The sequence below is a fragment of the Silurus meridionalis genome, chromosome 14, assembly GCF_014805685.1.
Source record: "Silurus meridionalis isolate SWU-2019-XX chromosome 14, ASM1480568v1, whole genome shotgun sequence".
Classification (NCBI taxonomy): domain Eukaryota; kingdom Metazoa; phylum Chordata; class Actinopteri; order Siluriformes; family Siluridae; genus Silurus; species Silurus meridionalis.
In genome coordinates, this window is record NC_060897.1 from 21,085,183 (window position 1) to 21,102,989 (window position 17,807).

Below are 17,807 nucleotides of genomic sequence, written 5' to 3' on the forward strand. Positions count from 1 at the left end.
CGCCCATATAGTGAAAGTAGTAAAATCTATTGGCGAAGGTTTATAGCGCAACTGGGAAATACTATGTTCATCCTCAATACGATATAAACCCTATATGTCTCATAGCCCAATTCAATCCTCGATTCTTATTGGTCAGACAATGTTGATTAAGTAAGGAAAAAAAAACACTCAATACAATTTTTTTATAAACATCTCCAGGGTGGGGACAGTTTCAAACCATGTCTGTTTTTATATAGCGTCATGGGACGTCACGTTTTATGTCTTACTTAATGCACTTTAAAAAACTTGGTACAAAACCGAAACCCTACCAAGGCATTCAAGGAGAGACTGTGAACAGAATCGATGGCTCGTTCTTCAAACCGAGCTACTTCCAAAGTTCATATTTGACATTTTCCAAAGTTTTATAATGTCCTTACACAGAAACAGATTGGGCAGAATTGACTGTCAAGCTTGATCAATGTGTATAATGGACAGAAATGTATATTTCATGTCTGTTGGGAACAAGTCTTTGAAAGGAATTATAAAGTGTACCCAACGAGAGCAACGGGTCACCAGTTCTTTAAATCACACCAATCTCTCTTTCGCAGAGGCAGAATCAATACTAGTCTTCAGCACTCACCAGTGGCTGCACACTCGCACATTAAAATCAAGTCTACCAGAACATTGTATAAAACTCAATAGGAAGCCTATCTACCCCTGGGGGACGGGCCTGGTGCCATTAGAAAAGCAGCAGACTTAAGTTCTCATATGGTTAAAGAAAGATCTAAAGCGGTTTTATCTTCTGGAGACAGCTTTGGTACATCAGACAATAGCATTTGTGAACACAGCAGCACTCCGCAGAATTTCCCCAAGGCGGCGGAAGCATGGCTGTTAGTCATGAACAAAATACACACTTGTTTACTTTCTTTACAGCTGCTTTTCCGACCCAACAAAGAGAAAATGCTCGATTTCATCGAAGAAATCTCATAAACAGAGATCCCACAGTGGTCTGTTTAACTATGTCCTGATAAGGAACCAAGTTTGTGGGAAAACCCAACCAGGAGCCTACTTAACATTAATAGTTTCTCTAGCTCGATAGAGAGTGTTACTCTCATCTACAATACACAATATGGCCAATGTACAAAGTGCCAATGGCGGACAAAGTACACAAAATAGGACCCCAGTAAAATTGCTCCCTTAAAACCTTCACTTGAGTAAAAGTACTAAAGTTTTTGCCTTCAAATGTACTTACTTATCCAAAGTACTATGATTTATGATATCTATAATGTTCCTATGATAATTTTTGTCACAAGACTCTTTGTTTAATAAACTTATGTGAAAAGACTCGAATGTGACTCTCAGATTCAAACACTGATTTCTATTACAATGATCATAAACCCAAAAACATCTTTTCAACACAGGTGCAGGTCCACATGTCTTGTGGTGAGTTCGAGTCTGGAATTTCTTCCTCATTCCTTCCTCTCTAAATGTTCTGCTTGCTGTTGAACTGATGCTGAACTGTATGTTGGTGATCAGTAGATACACCAAGCGCCAAAAAGTAAGATATTTGACTTTGAAATGTAGTGAAGTTAAAGACTCCTCAAATGGAAATACTTCAGAAACGTACAGAAAAGCTACTTATGTACAGTAACGTCTTACATTTACTCCTTTATTGTCCACAAGTGACAAGTGGTACTCATGACACACCATAGCTTTAAAGAACCTCGGCTGTATTATATTTTCCAACCGTCTCAAATAACGTGACCTTCCAGTTTTCTGATCTCCAATTACCAGGTGCAACAGATAAGTGTGCAGTGATACAGTGGTTACTGTTGCTGCCTCACAGCTCCACAGTCCCCACATTGATCCTGAGCTCGAGTTACGGTTTGTGTGGAGTGTCACTTTGGGTTTCATCCTTTCACCTCCTAAAACATGCCTATAGGAGGACTGGATTCTCTAAATTGTGTGAATGGATTGGTGCTCCATCCAAGGTGTAGCCCCAGTGTACCCAGACCTTAATTAAACGCTACACTTAAGATTACAACAGACTTTCAAAAATATTGCTTCGATCAAATCTGGAGTTGATGATCTATGTTGGGATCCACCAAGCACCCACTAACAAATCTCCTGTAACCCAGAGGAAATAAAAATGCTATACATGGTCTAAAATTTGTCTCGGTAATAGCATCCTTTTTCATCAAATCTACCGCTGTGCTTCATTGTCAATATCATTATACCTTTCCAGCAAAGTAAACGTTATTCTTTTCTCAACAGTACAGACCCTCGAAACCTGGCAGGCTCAGGATGAGACAATCTTTTCCTCCCTGGTAACAATCCATTAAGCTTTGTGAGAGTACATGCATCTGCTATCTGTAGTGAAGGAGTCTCCATTGAACAAAAGATAGACTCTGAAAGGAGAAATGTTTAAACATTGCCCTTGACTTTGGCCTCAGTCGAATATTATTAAATAAAAGGGAATAATGTTTTATTCTTAGAGTCCTTTTTTTTTGCAATACAGCAACGTCGCAGTAAAAGACACAATAGACAAGCCACGGGAAGAAAAAAATCCCTATACTGGAAGCAGAATAAGGATAAGATATTGAAAGGATCCATGGAAAGTCCAATGTGTTTCCATTTCCTTCTAACCTGCAGTTGTGTAAAGTATTTGGGTAAATGTACTGTGGTTTTTGTTAACATGATACTGTCATTTTAAAGATCCCTTCTTGAAAGGTCTCTTTATTACTTTGTCCATTTTGTTATTTGTATTTAAGAAATAAAACCTCACAAATCAACGGGTTTTGGCTTTTCACTGACGGGTCTTAGTGTTGAGGACTTGATCTTGAAAATATTGTTTCTATACTTTCACTCAAGTATGGTTTTGAGGTACTGTTTATACCTCTGCTTACTTGTGATTGATTTGGCTCCAAAGCAACAAATATTTGATACAGGATACGACTGGGAATGTGGGTCTTGCCTAGGGGCAAGATGGGATTTTAACTCCACAACTGTCCAATTATTAGCTCATTATCTACTGGATCATTACCCCCATATGGTGATAGTAAACCACCTAATCATTATAGTATCAGCTTCAGCTTGTTTATTAATTTGATTTTGACAGAACTTTTCCTTTAAAATCCACAGAACCTGCCATATTTTCCGGGTTTTATCACTTTATAGTTTCGCTCCTACTTACTGTACATCCGTCCCATAGTTGAACATTTGCCATCTGTTGCTACACCCATGGTCCCCTATTTATTCGTGAAAACTACTTATGTACCATTTTCTGGGAGCCCCTAAAAATACTTAATTGTTTAACAGCAATAGTAACTGCACAAAAAACATGCATTTAAATTCAGCTCTAAATATCAAACACCAGGCGCCCTGATCAGTAGAAGCAACAACAAATGCCTTTGTGTTTTTCGCCACTTCAGAGGGCGAAAAGCAAAAATGAGAGACAGCAGGGTACCCTGACCCAGGAAGAACTTTCTGACAGATCTCACCGAGGCCTTTTTTCCTCTCTCACTACTGGGGGAAAAGCATTCACTCACAGTGATAATGCATTATCACACACTCCCCAAGAGGCTTTTCAACCTATACGACTGAGTGCAAGATCTTCCCTTTTGGCCTTGGTGTGATCTTGTTCAGCCACACTGAAGCATGACGGTCCAAACTCGAGTTGGACTGCAACAGGGTCGTGAGCTCCTGTACTCAGAAGTTCTCTTGCTGAGGACCTTTGGTGAATAGAGCCTTTCTCTTTGATGAATACGAACCAGCGGCTACCTCAGGCGTTATCGAAGAACATTCGTCATATGGGAAGTAGAGATTTTTCATTCCTGAGGCTAGGAGTGGTCTTTCGCGTCAAGATGAATAATGGCGAGTTCTTCTGTTCGTGGAAATATGGCTATTAAAATCCTCAACAGGAACGTGTGACCTACCGTGGTGGGTCTGCCTAATGCATGGTCTGAAGCAGCGGCTGGAATAAAGCTAACGGGTCAATTCTAGACCCAGAAATCGATTAAACATCCACCTGCTGAAATCGCCGTGATGTTCGTTTGTTTATGATGCAGAAAAAGAACAGGTTATGAGGTTACAGTGCTATTGCGAATGCACGATTACAGTTAAACCACCAGAAATGGCTGTCTTCATTAGTGCTGTTGCATAAATGAGGGCGGTAATGAAGGGCTTCCTCATCCAACCCACTTCTCAACCAATCACCAGCCTAATGCCCTCCAACACCTGGCCTTGATTTCACTGCCTGGCAAAAAGCCAACCCATTAATTAGCCTCACGTGTAGCACCGAGGGTTTAAAAGCAGGATGTTGTGTTGGCACCGAAGATCCCTGCTACTCGACGAAATCGCTAAGCACACACATTCGGCCTGCTTGGGAAATGCAGACACGGCGCCTCTGACGCGAAACATCCCCTACAACAAGGCTTTGAGCAAACAGTCAAACCTTCATCCCTGCCCCGAGCTCCTTTCGAGGAAGGAGACTAATGCTGCAGCCTTCAGATCATGCTGGCACTCTAGTTTATTTTTATTCTGAAATATAGCAGGAAGTGGCCCATGACAAATCCTCTTGGGCTGAACGCTCGCACTCTTTTTCTCACAGTCTCTTCACTTGAGGTTTGGAGCTCGGGGGAGCAGGCTGAGTCCACAGTCTTTATTTGCCTGAAAGTTTCCCCGAGCAACTAATTATAGCCAAAAAATAGGAGCTGAGGTGCAGAGAAGTGAGAGGCAGCAGGATTTCTGCTTATTGCGATATATCACAGGCTTATTGTCTACGGACGATCATCGACTGCGAGCGGATCGCGACAAGAGTTACAGCGGGGCTGTCCTGCTGTTCTGATACACCGAAGAAAGATAAAAGGAAGATGGTCAAAGACTGACACCTCCGTCCAGGTGTCTGCCGAAGAGGCATAAACAATTAATAATAAAAGTATTGCGCATCTACCGATAATTATATATAAACAAACGATGCAAATATGTTAGAAACGATGCATCACGATACAAATGCCAACTTGTATCCGAAGCACTTTTTAAAAATCGTTGCATCGCATCATTACCTTTTACGTCGGCACACCAACGAAGAATCGCTGAATCTTACTATCCCTGATATACAGTCTTTTTAAGGTGCTCAAGATTCTGATTGGTCAGAAACTGTTGATTAATGCTCTATAACAATAATGGTTACAAAGAGAATTGTAAAATGGCAGATGTTAAAAAAGACATCTTTTTATCCTCGAATTATTCAGAAATCTATCTCTGTAGTTCTGTGATTCGCTAGATATCTGACAAGAGTTAAAAAAAACAAAAAACAAAACAATAGCTTGGTGATACACGGCAGCTTCAGCTCGCAGCTTAATGCCTTTGGACACCCGCACCGCCGCTGAGCGATTGATTCAATCCAGCAGTCGATGCTCTATTCTTTGCAAGTGTGAGGTGGTGTGATGTGATTTAAACAAGGTTGTGTGTGTGTATGTATGCGTGTGCACGTGTGCATGTAGTCTTCGGTGACTGCAGCGGGCGAGAACAAAATGAAAGTAGGTGTTCGCTAAGCCTCCATGCTTGGCTGACTGTAAGATGAGATTGCGTTATGGGTTACACTGATTTAGCGCCGGGGAGTTTAAGCTGAGGAGATTTAAATTCGTGTAGTCCTGGAGATTCGATTCCTGCAGCTGTTCGCGTTTATTTTCACTTCTTCGAAAAACAACAGGGCCGGGCTATTGCTCATCCAGGGAATTACCGAGCATCTAGTGTAGCGTAACTCGTTTGGCATGCGCTACAACACTCATGAAACGGGTTTGATCCTGGCATGCTGATGAATATTCTTACCTTCACTGTGCGCTTTCAGGAAGTCAATAAATAATTAGTGCAAGTGGCGGTTCATTGGTTAAGGTTTTAAGCCAGTGATTGGAAGATCCACCAATCTTGGGCCCTTTAGCTCGATGCTGTCTCAGCTGTACGTTGGGTTTTACTAAAGTACCCCTAATTACTGAATTTAAATTGTTTACAGTCCGGACAAGTCTGAGGTCTGAGGTCCCATCATTCTCTTTCTCCACTGGTGATGAAGTTGCTTTTTTAAATTGTAAATATAGGGGTATAGCTATCTATAAAGTAGAAGGTACCCCAAACTCAAAAAAGTTCACCACATTTATTAGTTTCAATTGTTTATTTGATGATAAGTTTCGAGTTATTTACACACCATCACCTTCCAAACAATCCCCTTTGCACAGCAATACAGCACTCCCAGATTTCCTGCCACATGTGGAATGTGTCCTGGAAGTCTTCTTTTTGAAGCGTGACAAGCACAAAAATTCCGACCTTGGAACTGCATCTTCATCTTTGGGAAGAGTGCGAGGTTCGCAGGAGCCGAATATGGCAAGTAGGGTGGGTGCGGAGGTGAGATTATGTGGATTGTTCTCTGGCGATCGTTGTGCACGAGTTGCTGAAAGGTTTTATTTTCGAGGGTTGTGCTCGTTCCTGAACTCTCGTCGTCTTCCAGTGACGTTTTTCCGCTCGAAATACCTCGAACGACTCCTTGCAGCATCGCGGTATGTCAAATGTACGCAAACGTTTTTGTGGCAGATTTGCCCAGACTCACTGAGAATTTCTAATTTGCTATTTGTTCCAACCTGCTGTCCGTGATTGAATCGCAGACGTGGTAACGAACGTGGTCAGTCTAGCACCAGTTAGTCTCGAAACCTTTTGATACCACCTCGTATAAGTAACCATTCATACAAATACCTAGATCAGTAAACACACACTGGTTGGATCTACAGTTCCTCTATGTTTCCTTCAACTAAACTGAAGTTTGAGGAAAAGACTACTTTTATGGAGCTTGAGCCCAAGTGTTCTTCTAAAGCCACTAGCTCCACTAAACCTCCACTAAAGCCTCCAAACATGGCCACAGCAGACTCCACTTCCCACACGCTCAGCAGTATGTTCATCTCTGTCATTACAATGTGGTGTTTGGACGTGTTGCAATACCCAATTTTGATTCTTGGATGACTTTCTCAATTCTGTTTGCCAGTCGCATTAACTTTGCCTCATTCTGATCCTGATTTATAATTTGGATTTGGGAATGAAACCATGCCAAAAGTCTTTTGTCTACATGATTAATGGTTTCATCTCTGGCTTTAAGAACAAGATCATACACAACAACCAGCAAAAGGTTGCTGTACACCGATCAGGGATTACATTGACATTATAATATTATGAGCGGTGAAGTAAAGAACACTGATGATCTCTTCATCATGGCACCTGTTAGTGGGTGGATTTATTTATTAGGCAGCAAGTGAACATTTTGTCTCCAAAGTTGATGTTAGAAGCAGGAAAAATGGGCGAGCGTAAGGATTTGAGCGAGTTTGACAAATTGTGACGTCTAGACGTCTGGGTCAGAGCGTCTCCAAAACTGCAGCTCTTGTGGGCTGTTCCTGGTCTGCAGTGGTCAGAATCTATCAAAAGTGCTCCAAGAAAGGAACAGCGGTGAACCGGAGACAGGGTCATGGGGCACGAGGCTCAGTGATGCACGTGGGGAATGAAGGCAGGTCCGTGTGGTCCGATCCAACAGACGAGCTCCTGTAGCTCAAACTGCTGAAGAAGTTCATGCTGTTAAAGCTCGATGGATCGGAACTGTTTTAGAAGCAAACCAACACTATTATTAGGCAGGTGGTCATACTGTTAAGCCTGATCAGTGTAACCACTGTTTTGGTGGATAAATCCTAAAAATGCTTTGAGACTACACACTTGCACCATGTCAGTGGAAAAAAATCACTTCCTTGAATGCAAAAGCCTCCACTTTCTATTCTTTTAGTATTTCCTCAAACCGCAGTGAAGGACTCGGGCATGAACTCTACTTTGGGGAGAAAAAGACACCAGAAACCTCTCATCACTTCTCCATTCATCCATGAAACAGCATATAGGCAGCTTCCTTTTTTTTATTTATTTCACTCTGTTTCTGCTTGAGATACTGTCTTGGTCTTCCAGAGACAATACAGTATTGACTGAGTAGCTACAAACAACAGGAAGTTGTTCTGTTTAGCTCAGATTGTCCCCATAATGAGTGAATTTTAACAGCTGTACATAAGTGTCAAAAAACGCATGGTTCCCACACAAAGTTGCGTAGCTGGAGTGGAAAAATAGGAATTTGGGAATAGGGATGAGGGCTGGATGGTACAGAGTTCGGTATCGTGTACTTACAAGTTTGCACAAAGTGGCAGTGTGGTTAAGCATGCAAAAAATGTAGGCCATTATTTTATGCAAAATTCTGTACACAATGAATAATTGAAGCTTGTTTTCAGCCATGACCTGCTGACAAACCAAAGCAGCAGAGGAGAACACGAATAACAATTTCTGCTCTTGAGTCTGGGCATCTTAAATTCAGCCTTTAAAGTGAGAGAGACAGAAAGACAGAGAGAGAGAGAGAGAGAGAGAGAGAGAGAGAGAGAGAGAGAGAGAGAGAGAAGGATAAAGAAGAAAGTGAAACAAACATGAACAGAGGAGGGCAGATCAGGAGAGGAAACGGAAGAGGAAAATAAGAAGAGAAAATGGAAAAGTGAAGGATGGGAAAAGAAAGAAAATGTAGAGAAGTGAGAAAGTCAGGAAAGGAAAGGAAAGGAAAGGAAAGGAAAGGAAAGGAAAGGAAAGGAAAGGAAAGGAAAGGAAAGGAAAGAAAGGAAAGGAATGGAAGACAGTTCAAGCAATGAAAGCGGAAGAGAAAAATACATATAATAACATTTATATAAAAGACAAAAATGTGAGGATAAGGAGATAAGAGGAGGAAGTGGAAAATGAAAAAAAAAGTTAAGGAAAGAACAAGCAAATATGGAATGAAGAGAAAATTAAAGACACAATGTGAAGAAAAATAGGATGGAAAAATACTGGTAGGAAAACTGACTGAAAAAGTACGGAAGATGTGAAGAACGGGAGGAGGGATTAGGAGATTACGAAGTGGAGGAAGAAAAAGTTCAGGCAGTAAACAAAAACAAAACAGAGAGAGAGAGAGAGAGAGTGAGAGAGAGAGAGAGAGGAATGAAAAAGAAGAAGAAGGTGAAGCAAATACAAACAGAGGAAACAGAAGAAGAAAATAAGAAGAAAATGGAAACGTGAAGGATGGGCAAAGAAACAAAAATGTGGAGAAGTGTGAAGGTCAGGAAAAATAGGAAAGAACTAGGAAAAAGAAGTGAATTATCTAAAAGAAAGACAGATAAGAGGAGAAAGCAGAAATATAGAGAATTTGAAAGAGAAAAAGGAAGAAAATGATAGGGAAAAGGAGAGATCTGGAGAATTGAATTGAGAATTGAGAGAAAAAGAAGAGTGGAAGACAAAAAGGAGAAAGAGCAAGGACATAATTTAATTTGAACAAAAAAAGGCAAGAATTGGCAAAAGAAAAAAATAGAAGGACAAAAATGAAACGACTGGATTGTCTGGAGAGCGACTGGAAGAAAATTGAAGACACAACGTGAAGAAAAAGGGAATGAAAAAAGGAGGGTGTGGAGTTATGAGAAATGAGACTGAGAACTGAGGGGAAAAGAAAAGGGAGATGTGAAGATCAAGCGAAGAACAGGAAGAAGGACTAGGAAATTGGGAGGAGGAAGAAAGAAAATGATCAGTCAGTAAACAAAAACAGAAGAGAGAGAGAGAGAGAGAGAGAGAGCAGAAAAATGAAAAGATAATAAAAGGTGAATAGTGAAAAGGAAGGAGGAACTAGGGAAAGGACACAGCGTGAGATTACAGGACGTTGGAGGAAAACCTTGTGATGAGAATCAGATTTGATCCCAGGAGAAAAATCGACTGTTGATTTAATAAAATATAAAAAAGTCCAGCACCACTTGGCTTTGTTGTGTTAATGTGTGTATAAAAGATTACTGATTGTCCATGCGCGTTCCTTCAGACCAGGAGTGGATCGTTATGTTGTGGAGAAACGTATCGGGAACTTCCTGTGCTTCCTGGTGTCTACTCACAGCTCGGGGTATCAATAAGAGATGAAGAGCAATTAGGCAATTAGGGTTTAGTTAATTAACCACTTGTTCTCTTTTCTCTCTGTCAAGTTAAACATGCTCTTGTCCCTTCATGCTCTCTGGACCTTCCTGATTCATCCTGATGCGCAAACTCGAATAGAGTTCTCTTCAACTGGGAGTTCTTTACACCATTCGGCAGACGCCCTTATCCAGAGCGACTTACACTTATCTCATTCATTCATGAAGATAAGGGCCTTGCTCAGGGGCCCAGAAGTGGCACCCAAGAGAAGTTACTGTACCACCTCCCATCCCACTCACTGCTACATTCGAGAACCTCTACAATAATTGAACTATAATGAATGGAAATTCCCTTTTAACGCTGGTCCCTCCTCATGAAGTCTCGGGGAGTTTTTTCTCGCCACTAAATCGCTCATGAAGACTGGAGCTTTTTAAAAATACGATGAAACGGAAAACCTGAGTCGTTACGCGGTGCCGTGCCATGACGCCATTTTTCATATCGGTATTTTAGTTGCAGGCCATGAAACAAGTTATAAAACGTGAATATGACACAGTGTTTTGGCAATTGTTTGAAACCAAACAATATGGATATGTGTGTATATGTGTGTAAATGTGTGTGTTGTGTGACGCTACGTCGGTCCGGTACTCACTCTGAGGGCACTGTTCGCTCGTACAGTTTTGCGACTGGAGGTCGAGACCCTGGCACGCTTTGCCCCCGGTCCCTGGGGCAGGCTGGGTGCATTCCCTGCTCCTCCACATGGTGCAGTCGGCTCCGCACGCTGACCATTTACTCCACTCGCTCCAACCTCCGTCCACTACACACACACACACACACACACACACAGAAAACAGTATTACTGAATCGTAAGAGCATTGCAGGCAGTATGGAATATATGTGGTTATTACATTTCAGAGCCTGAGCTGATTTAGACTTTCTCACACACACACACTGTACATGCCTAGAAAACACACACACACTGATATTTTCTCTCACTCTGCCTGCTTGTCTCTGTGACTGGAACAATGTGATTTCCACAAACTATATCCTGTCACACAGGCGCTGATAGTGCCGATGTTTTCACTGCTGCATTCTCACACACACACGCACACACACATTTTTTATGGCACACCATTACACCTTAGTAGCTCCTACATGACCTCCAGGTAGGTTTCAAAACGCCCTCACGAGCCACTATTATGGGAATCAACTAATTAAAACAAGGAAGTAAAGATGGTTTGAGGGCACACGTTGTTTGTTTGTTTGTTGTGTGTGTGTGTGTGTGTGTGTGTGTGTGTGTGTGTAATGGACCGCAAACTTCCTATTTCTTCCCAATCTTTCGTCCTCGTTATTCAGCATCCAGGAGGACGCAAGGATCCAGGGCAGGAGAGGCCTCAGGAAGGTTACTGCTGGGCTAATGAGCTCTCCTGGGGGTAGTGCAATTTCGCTTATTTATTTATTTATAATCACAGTGGAATCCGAATCCTACAAAAACACGTGTCTCGGCCTGACCCTTCTCATTAATCCATCCCCACACACACGACGGCTTATTTACCGAACACCTCCGACCTAACGCCACGGTGCTACAGCCGACCCAAAGGTCACGGCTCGGGTAAATAATGCCGTTTAAAAACACGCCGGTGTGTGTCGGGGGGGTCGTTAGGAGACGAACGAGTCGTTCATCAGTAGCGCTTATGGATGATAAAGATGTTTAGTCACAGCCGTCCTGAAGGGACATAGGAAACGAATTAAAAAAGGTGCCGAAGGTTTAATTCGGCTTGGTGAGATTATTACAGCGGGTGTGAGTGTGTGTGAGTGTGTGTGTGTGTGAAGTGCTGACAAAGCCTTTGGTTAAGATCCAAACTGTTACATTTGGCACGGAAAGTGGAACCAATCGCATAATTGTCCTTGTATGGCATTGCGAACTGTATTACAGCACAGGGGCCCTGAAATTGGCAGGAATTAGTCAAAATGAAGACGAACATTCGAACGGTAATCGTCCGTTTCAGATATTCGATTTGTCATGAATCAAAAACGGAGGTAAATGTATTAATAATAGCCAGATTAATAGCAGAATAATAGCACTTTGTTCTTTGGTTTTCATCATGATATGCAAATCATTATGACAGTTCCTTTTGAATATGCAAATAAAGCACACACTATGACGTCACGCCGGACTTTTTTCAATTGACATTTCTATAGAGTTCTAGACAGCTGTTGTTAACTAACATCATTCTGATTAGCCAAAACCTATATAATCCCCTGGTCACTTGTGAAAGCCACAGCATCTGATCTAGTCTCCGTTTCTAATCATATAAAGACGTTGTTGGTAGATATTGTGGAGTTCCTGCTGCTCGGCTCAGTCTTTTGTTGGGAACGGATGTTTATTTCACCTCGGTCTGGACTCTCTGCTTGAGCACTCTTTTAGCTCCTGGAGCAGCCATTTCATTTCCTGTTCTTTAAGCGCTACATGCTGACTGGCAGTGGCACTTGTACACAAGTCAAATGTCCAAATCACAAAAGACTGAAAGGTAAAAAGCAGTGAAATCAGACTTGGTAAAATGTTTTTTTTTTTTTTACGGAAACAGAAATAGTGAAATAGTACGCTGCGATGGCGTGCTGACCTCATCGGCTTTTCTCTGGACAGCAGTGAAGCAAATGCCGCGAGGTTCCAATCATTCGGTGCTAGTCAGGGAAGGAGAGAGTGTGTGTGTGTGTGTGTGTGTGTGCGTGTGTGCGAGACTCAATAACACAGCAGCAGGTCTGATTGTCATGTCGGCAAGGACAAAGTGGAAGGGCGTCCCTGCTGCTCTTTAGCAGGACGGCGGGTGGGCCATTACAACTCCAAAATCAAAGAGCCACCTCCGGCCATCATGTCCTTGACAGGACGGGAAAATCACACAATAAACTCAGCACAAGTGAAAGGATTTGATTTGAAGATTCAAACATCATTTAAACAGTTGAGATATTGTCACATAGTTGCGTCAAATTAGATTAATCGAAAAAATTTTGAATTTATTAGATGGAAATTTAAGAAACAGTTTTCGATTTAGTGTGTTTTTCAGTCAGATCAAATTTAGAAGGTGTGGCCTCTGTAACTTTTAGACCCAATAAAGGAGGTGTGGCCTCTGTACCTGATAGAATAAGTAAAGAAAATGTGGCCATGTTCCTGACAGACCTAATGAAAGAGGTGTGGCCTTTGTCAGACCCAGTGAAAGAGGTGTGGGCTCTGCCAGAATCAGTGAAGGAGGTGTGGCCTCTGATATACCTATTGAAGGAGGTGTGGCCTCTGTCAGAATCAGTGAAGGAGGTGTGGCTTCTGATAGACCTAGTGAAGGAGGTGTGGCCTCTGTCAGAATCAGTGAAGGAGGTGTGGCCTCTGAGAGACCTAGTGAAGGGGATGTGGCCTCTGTCATAATCAGTGAAGGAGGTGTGGCTTCTGATAGACCTAGTGAAGGAGGTGTGGCCTCTGTCAGAATCAGTGAAGGAGGTGTGGCCTCTGATAGACCTAGTGAAGGGGATGTGGCCTCTGTCATAATCAGTGAAGGAGGTGTGGCTTCTGATAGACCTAGTGAAGGAGGTGTGGCCTCTGCCAGAATAGGTGAAGGAGGTGTGGCCTCTGTCCCTGTCAGACCCAGTAAAGAAGGCCAGTCTATTTAAAGAACCGCCTTCTACATAACCTCAACCATTTAGTTTTAAAATTTGGGTTTGTGTCAATCGTAAATTTATAATCATATTTATCATTTTATAAAAAATAAAATAAAAACAAGCCATGACAAGGGATTGGACTTTTCCTTTCCATGACATTCACTTAATACAGCATAGAGCCATTACACAACCAGCCTACTGCACATTACACTCACTGGAGTCTACATATTGAACATGTCCTCTAAATACTATCTAGGGGCACTACACAGGTACCCTAATAAGCATTAAAGAGATTCCCTGCCCCTCTTCTCCCCCACAGAGCACTGTTATTCTCCCTCCACACTCCTCACACATGAGGAAGAAAGAAGCACTCGAATCTGTTATTCCATTTCCCCTCCGTTTGTAATGAAAAGTTGCTCTGAGGACGAGGCATTTGTGTGAAAAACACCACACCCCACTTCCCCAAACATCTCGTTCTTCACGTAAACACGGCTCGCACGAAACAGCAATTTCTTACCTTTTCATCTATTTTGGCTCGGATGCTGCACATGGCGTACATCTTCTGCACCGTGTGTGATGTGTGTGTGTGTGTGTGTGTGTGTGTGTGTGTGTGTGTGTGTGTTACATGGAAAGCTATGCAGAGTCAAAAGCAGAGCATGAAGCAATGTACAATAAAGTAAGAGAGAAGTGAGAAGGCCAAGTGAGAGACTATGAAAGGCAAAGAGAAGTGAAAAGCAGAGAAGAAAAATGAGGTGAGAGGGAGTTCAACTTGTGAGGATCTTCATCTTCTGTGCTGAATTTCATTTTCTCTTCATTTGTTTGGATTATTTATGACACTAGGAGTCTGCATTTCTGGCTTCCAGTTCTGCAAGCTACACTAAATTATATTTTAAATGCTATACAGTGTAACTTAGAGACAAAGGCCACGCCTCCCTTAGTGACATTAACGCAGAGACCACGCCTTCCTCACAGTGACCATGCCTCCTTCATTTACGCTAAAGTGCAGACATCGCCTCCTTCACTGAGACTAAAGCACAAACCACGCCTACCTCACAGAGACCACGCCCCCTTTACTGAAAACTAACGCACAGAGCCCGCCTTCCCCACAGAGACCACACCTCCATTTACACTAACGTGCAGACATCGCCTCCTTCACTGAGACTAAAGCACAGAGACCACACCTCCTTCACTGAGACTAAAGCACAGAGACCACACCTCCTTCACTGAGACTAAAGCACAGAGACTACACCTCCTTCACTGAGACTAAAGCACAGAGACCACCTCCTTCACTGAGACTAAAGCACAGAGACCACACCTCCTTCACTGAGACTAAAGCACAGAGACCACACCTCCTTCACTGAGACTAAAGCACAGAGACCACACCTCCTTCACTGAGACTAAAGCACAGAGACTACACCTCCTTCACTGAGACTAAAGCACAGAGACTACACCTCCTTCACTGAGACTAAAGCACAGAGATCACACCTCCTTCACTGAGAATAAAGCACAGAGACCACACCTCCTTCACTGAGACTAAAGCACAGAGATCACACCTCCTTCACTGAGACTAAAGCACATAGGCACTGGTCTCATCTGATGCTAATCTATTTGCGCATGATAAAAAAAACAGAAGCATGAAGGTGACCTTTTGTTGTGCACTCACTGTGTTTTTTTTCCCCTTTACTTTATGATATTTCAATTTGCCCATGGTTGATGGACTCAGAAGGAAGGACATGACACACGAAAGCAGTTAGCAAACAAAAGCTGTGAAAACGCTAATCAGTGCTGGCGGGTGTCGGCTTTTGCGAGACCTTTCACAAACAAGACGCCACTTTTTCATGACCAAAAGATGACATCCTGTGTGAGTGCTGACGATTTCCTCAAAACCAATTATACCTAATTGCTAATGCATACAAAAAGGTGTGTGTATATGCGTGTGTTGCAGATGTCTTTATTCATAAGGTGTGTGTGTGTCATTGTGTGTGTTAGAGCTGAAATAATGAATGATTTAGTGACCAAACACAGACATACTTTATATCAGCACATGCAATGTCCCTATGTAGAGTCCCTATTTATTGTCCTATGCATGATGGACTATTATAGAGTATTATTATAGAGTCTCGATGTGTCTCTATTTAGTGTCTCTATGTCCTGTCTTTATGAAGTGTCTCTATGTCTAGTCTCCATATCGTGTCCCTATGTCCTGCCTCTATGCAGTGTCCCTATGTCCAGTTTCCATATCGTGTCCCTAGGTCCTGTCTCTATGTAGTGTCCTTATGTAGTGTCCCCATGTCTTGTCTCTTTGTAGTGTCCCTATGTCCTGCCTTTATGAAGTGTCTCTATGTCCAGTCTCCATATTGTGTTCCCAGGTCCTGTCTCTATGTAGTATATCTGTGTCCTGTCTCTATGTAGTATCTCCATATCTTGTTCCTAGGTCCTGTCTCTATGTAGTATCTCCATATCGTGTTCCTAGGTCCTGTCTCTATGTAGTATCTCTATGTCCTGTCTCTATGTAGTGTCCCTATGTCCTGACTCTATGTAGTGTCCAATAAAGTGTAACCTGCAGCAGAAAAAAAATTGTGCATTGTGTGTGGAGGATGTAGGTTCAGTGCAGTGTGTGTGTGTGTGTATGTGTGTGTGTGTGTACGTGAAGCTGCACCGTGTGACGTCTCTGATGAGCGCTGTTCAGCCTGAAAGAGCCTCTTCAGCACACTGCAGACCTAAACAGCGTGACTCAACGGGCACGAGGATCATCAAGATCAATGTAGCCATTACAACACACACACACACACACACACACACACACACAATCTAACCTGCCACTAGCTGAATGCACGTATAGTGTTACCTTTTATCTTTCACAAGAAAGCAAATAAGTCACACACACACATACACACACACACACACACACACACACACACACAATTATATAAGACACTTATAGATACATTATTCCAATGTAGTCAGCCAGCGTCGGATCAGTAAATGATGTCAGTGATTAATTCCTCCGCGTTCTCATTACACCCGCTTTATATTCATACGAGCTGCTACACTCATCATTAGATTTCACTAATGAATACAAACACTTTTTTATCCATTTATAGTTACATTTCAATGTCATAGAAACCACTTATGATCTGTTAGACCTTCTACAGTATCTGACCAAAAGTTAGTTTTTTCGAACATCATCTCATTCCACATTTAGTCTCCATTTGTTGTTCGAAGAACCTCCACTCTTCTGGAAAGTATTACACTTGATTTTGTGGAGATTCTGGACTCGGAGTTCACATGAAGGTGAAATTTCATGCTACATGATCCACAATTGTGTTCCTCTGACTTTGTTTGAAGAAGAAGCACATGTGGCAGGTGTCCTAATACTTTTGGTATAGTGGTATTGTATCAGAGAGACATGTACACAAATGCGACCTAAAAATACTGCCTGCCTCCCACACACCCACCCACTGTCCCACCCACCCACACACACACACACACACACACACACAGTGTTTGGCCTGGCGGTGCTGTGTGTGTCTCCGGCGCACATTTATCAGAGCTCTCCGGTGTGTCCGTGTGCCGAGCTGAGCTGTTTCTCGGGCACCTGATGCCAGTCAGCAAATGATGATTTATGCGCGCGGAGCTCGTCGCCAGTGGCTTTGATAAATCGGGATGAAGTGTGTGTTGTGATTTTCAGGGCCCGAGGTTGTCCGAGTGTGTGTTTGTGCTGTGATGAATGTGCAAGAGAGGGTCGCTCTCTCCCTCGCTCTCCGGGTCTCGGGTGAAGCGGCGGAGCTGAATGGACACGCCGGACAGGGTGGGTGTCGTCTTACAGCTCCACAGCCACGGGATCTCGCTCTTCCTCATCACATGGGGTCACGGGGTTCGTTTTGTGGAAAATGATCAGATTTAAGAGCAAAAGAAAATACAGAAAATAACCAAAATGGCTGCGTGGATATTAATAATGATAACTGAACTGATTTTTTTTAGCTTTTCCTCTGCATGAATAATAAAAAGATTTGTTTGCATAAATATTTTTAGAATTTTTTTCTTCATGAATATTATTTTTATATTTCTCCCTGCATTATTTTTTTACATATATTATATACAACATTAAATTTTTACATGAACTTTTTGTATAGATTTCCTTGTTTTATATTATACTTTTATCTACATAATTTTTTATTAATGTTTTTGATCTATAGGATTTC

General features: G+C 42.3%; 1 protein-coding gene across 8 annotated transcripts in view; it reads right to left on the bottom strand.

Annotated features, from left to right (window-relative positions):
- The window catches only part of unc5a (unc-5 netrin receptor A), a 195,819-nt gene that overhangs the window by 41,780 nt on the left and 136,232 nt on the right, over nt 1-17,807 (bottom strand). For all 8 annotated transcript variants that reach the window (XM_046866981.1, XM_046866980.1, XM_046866976.1 and 5 more), the window contains one exon: nt 10,607-10,771. In XM_046866981.1, coding sequence (XP_046722937.1) covers nt 10,607-10,771 — 165 coding nt within the window. The remainder of the gene's footprint in view (nt 1-10,606; nt 10,772-17,807) is intronic.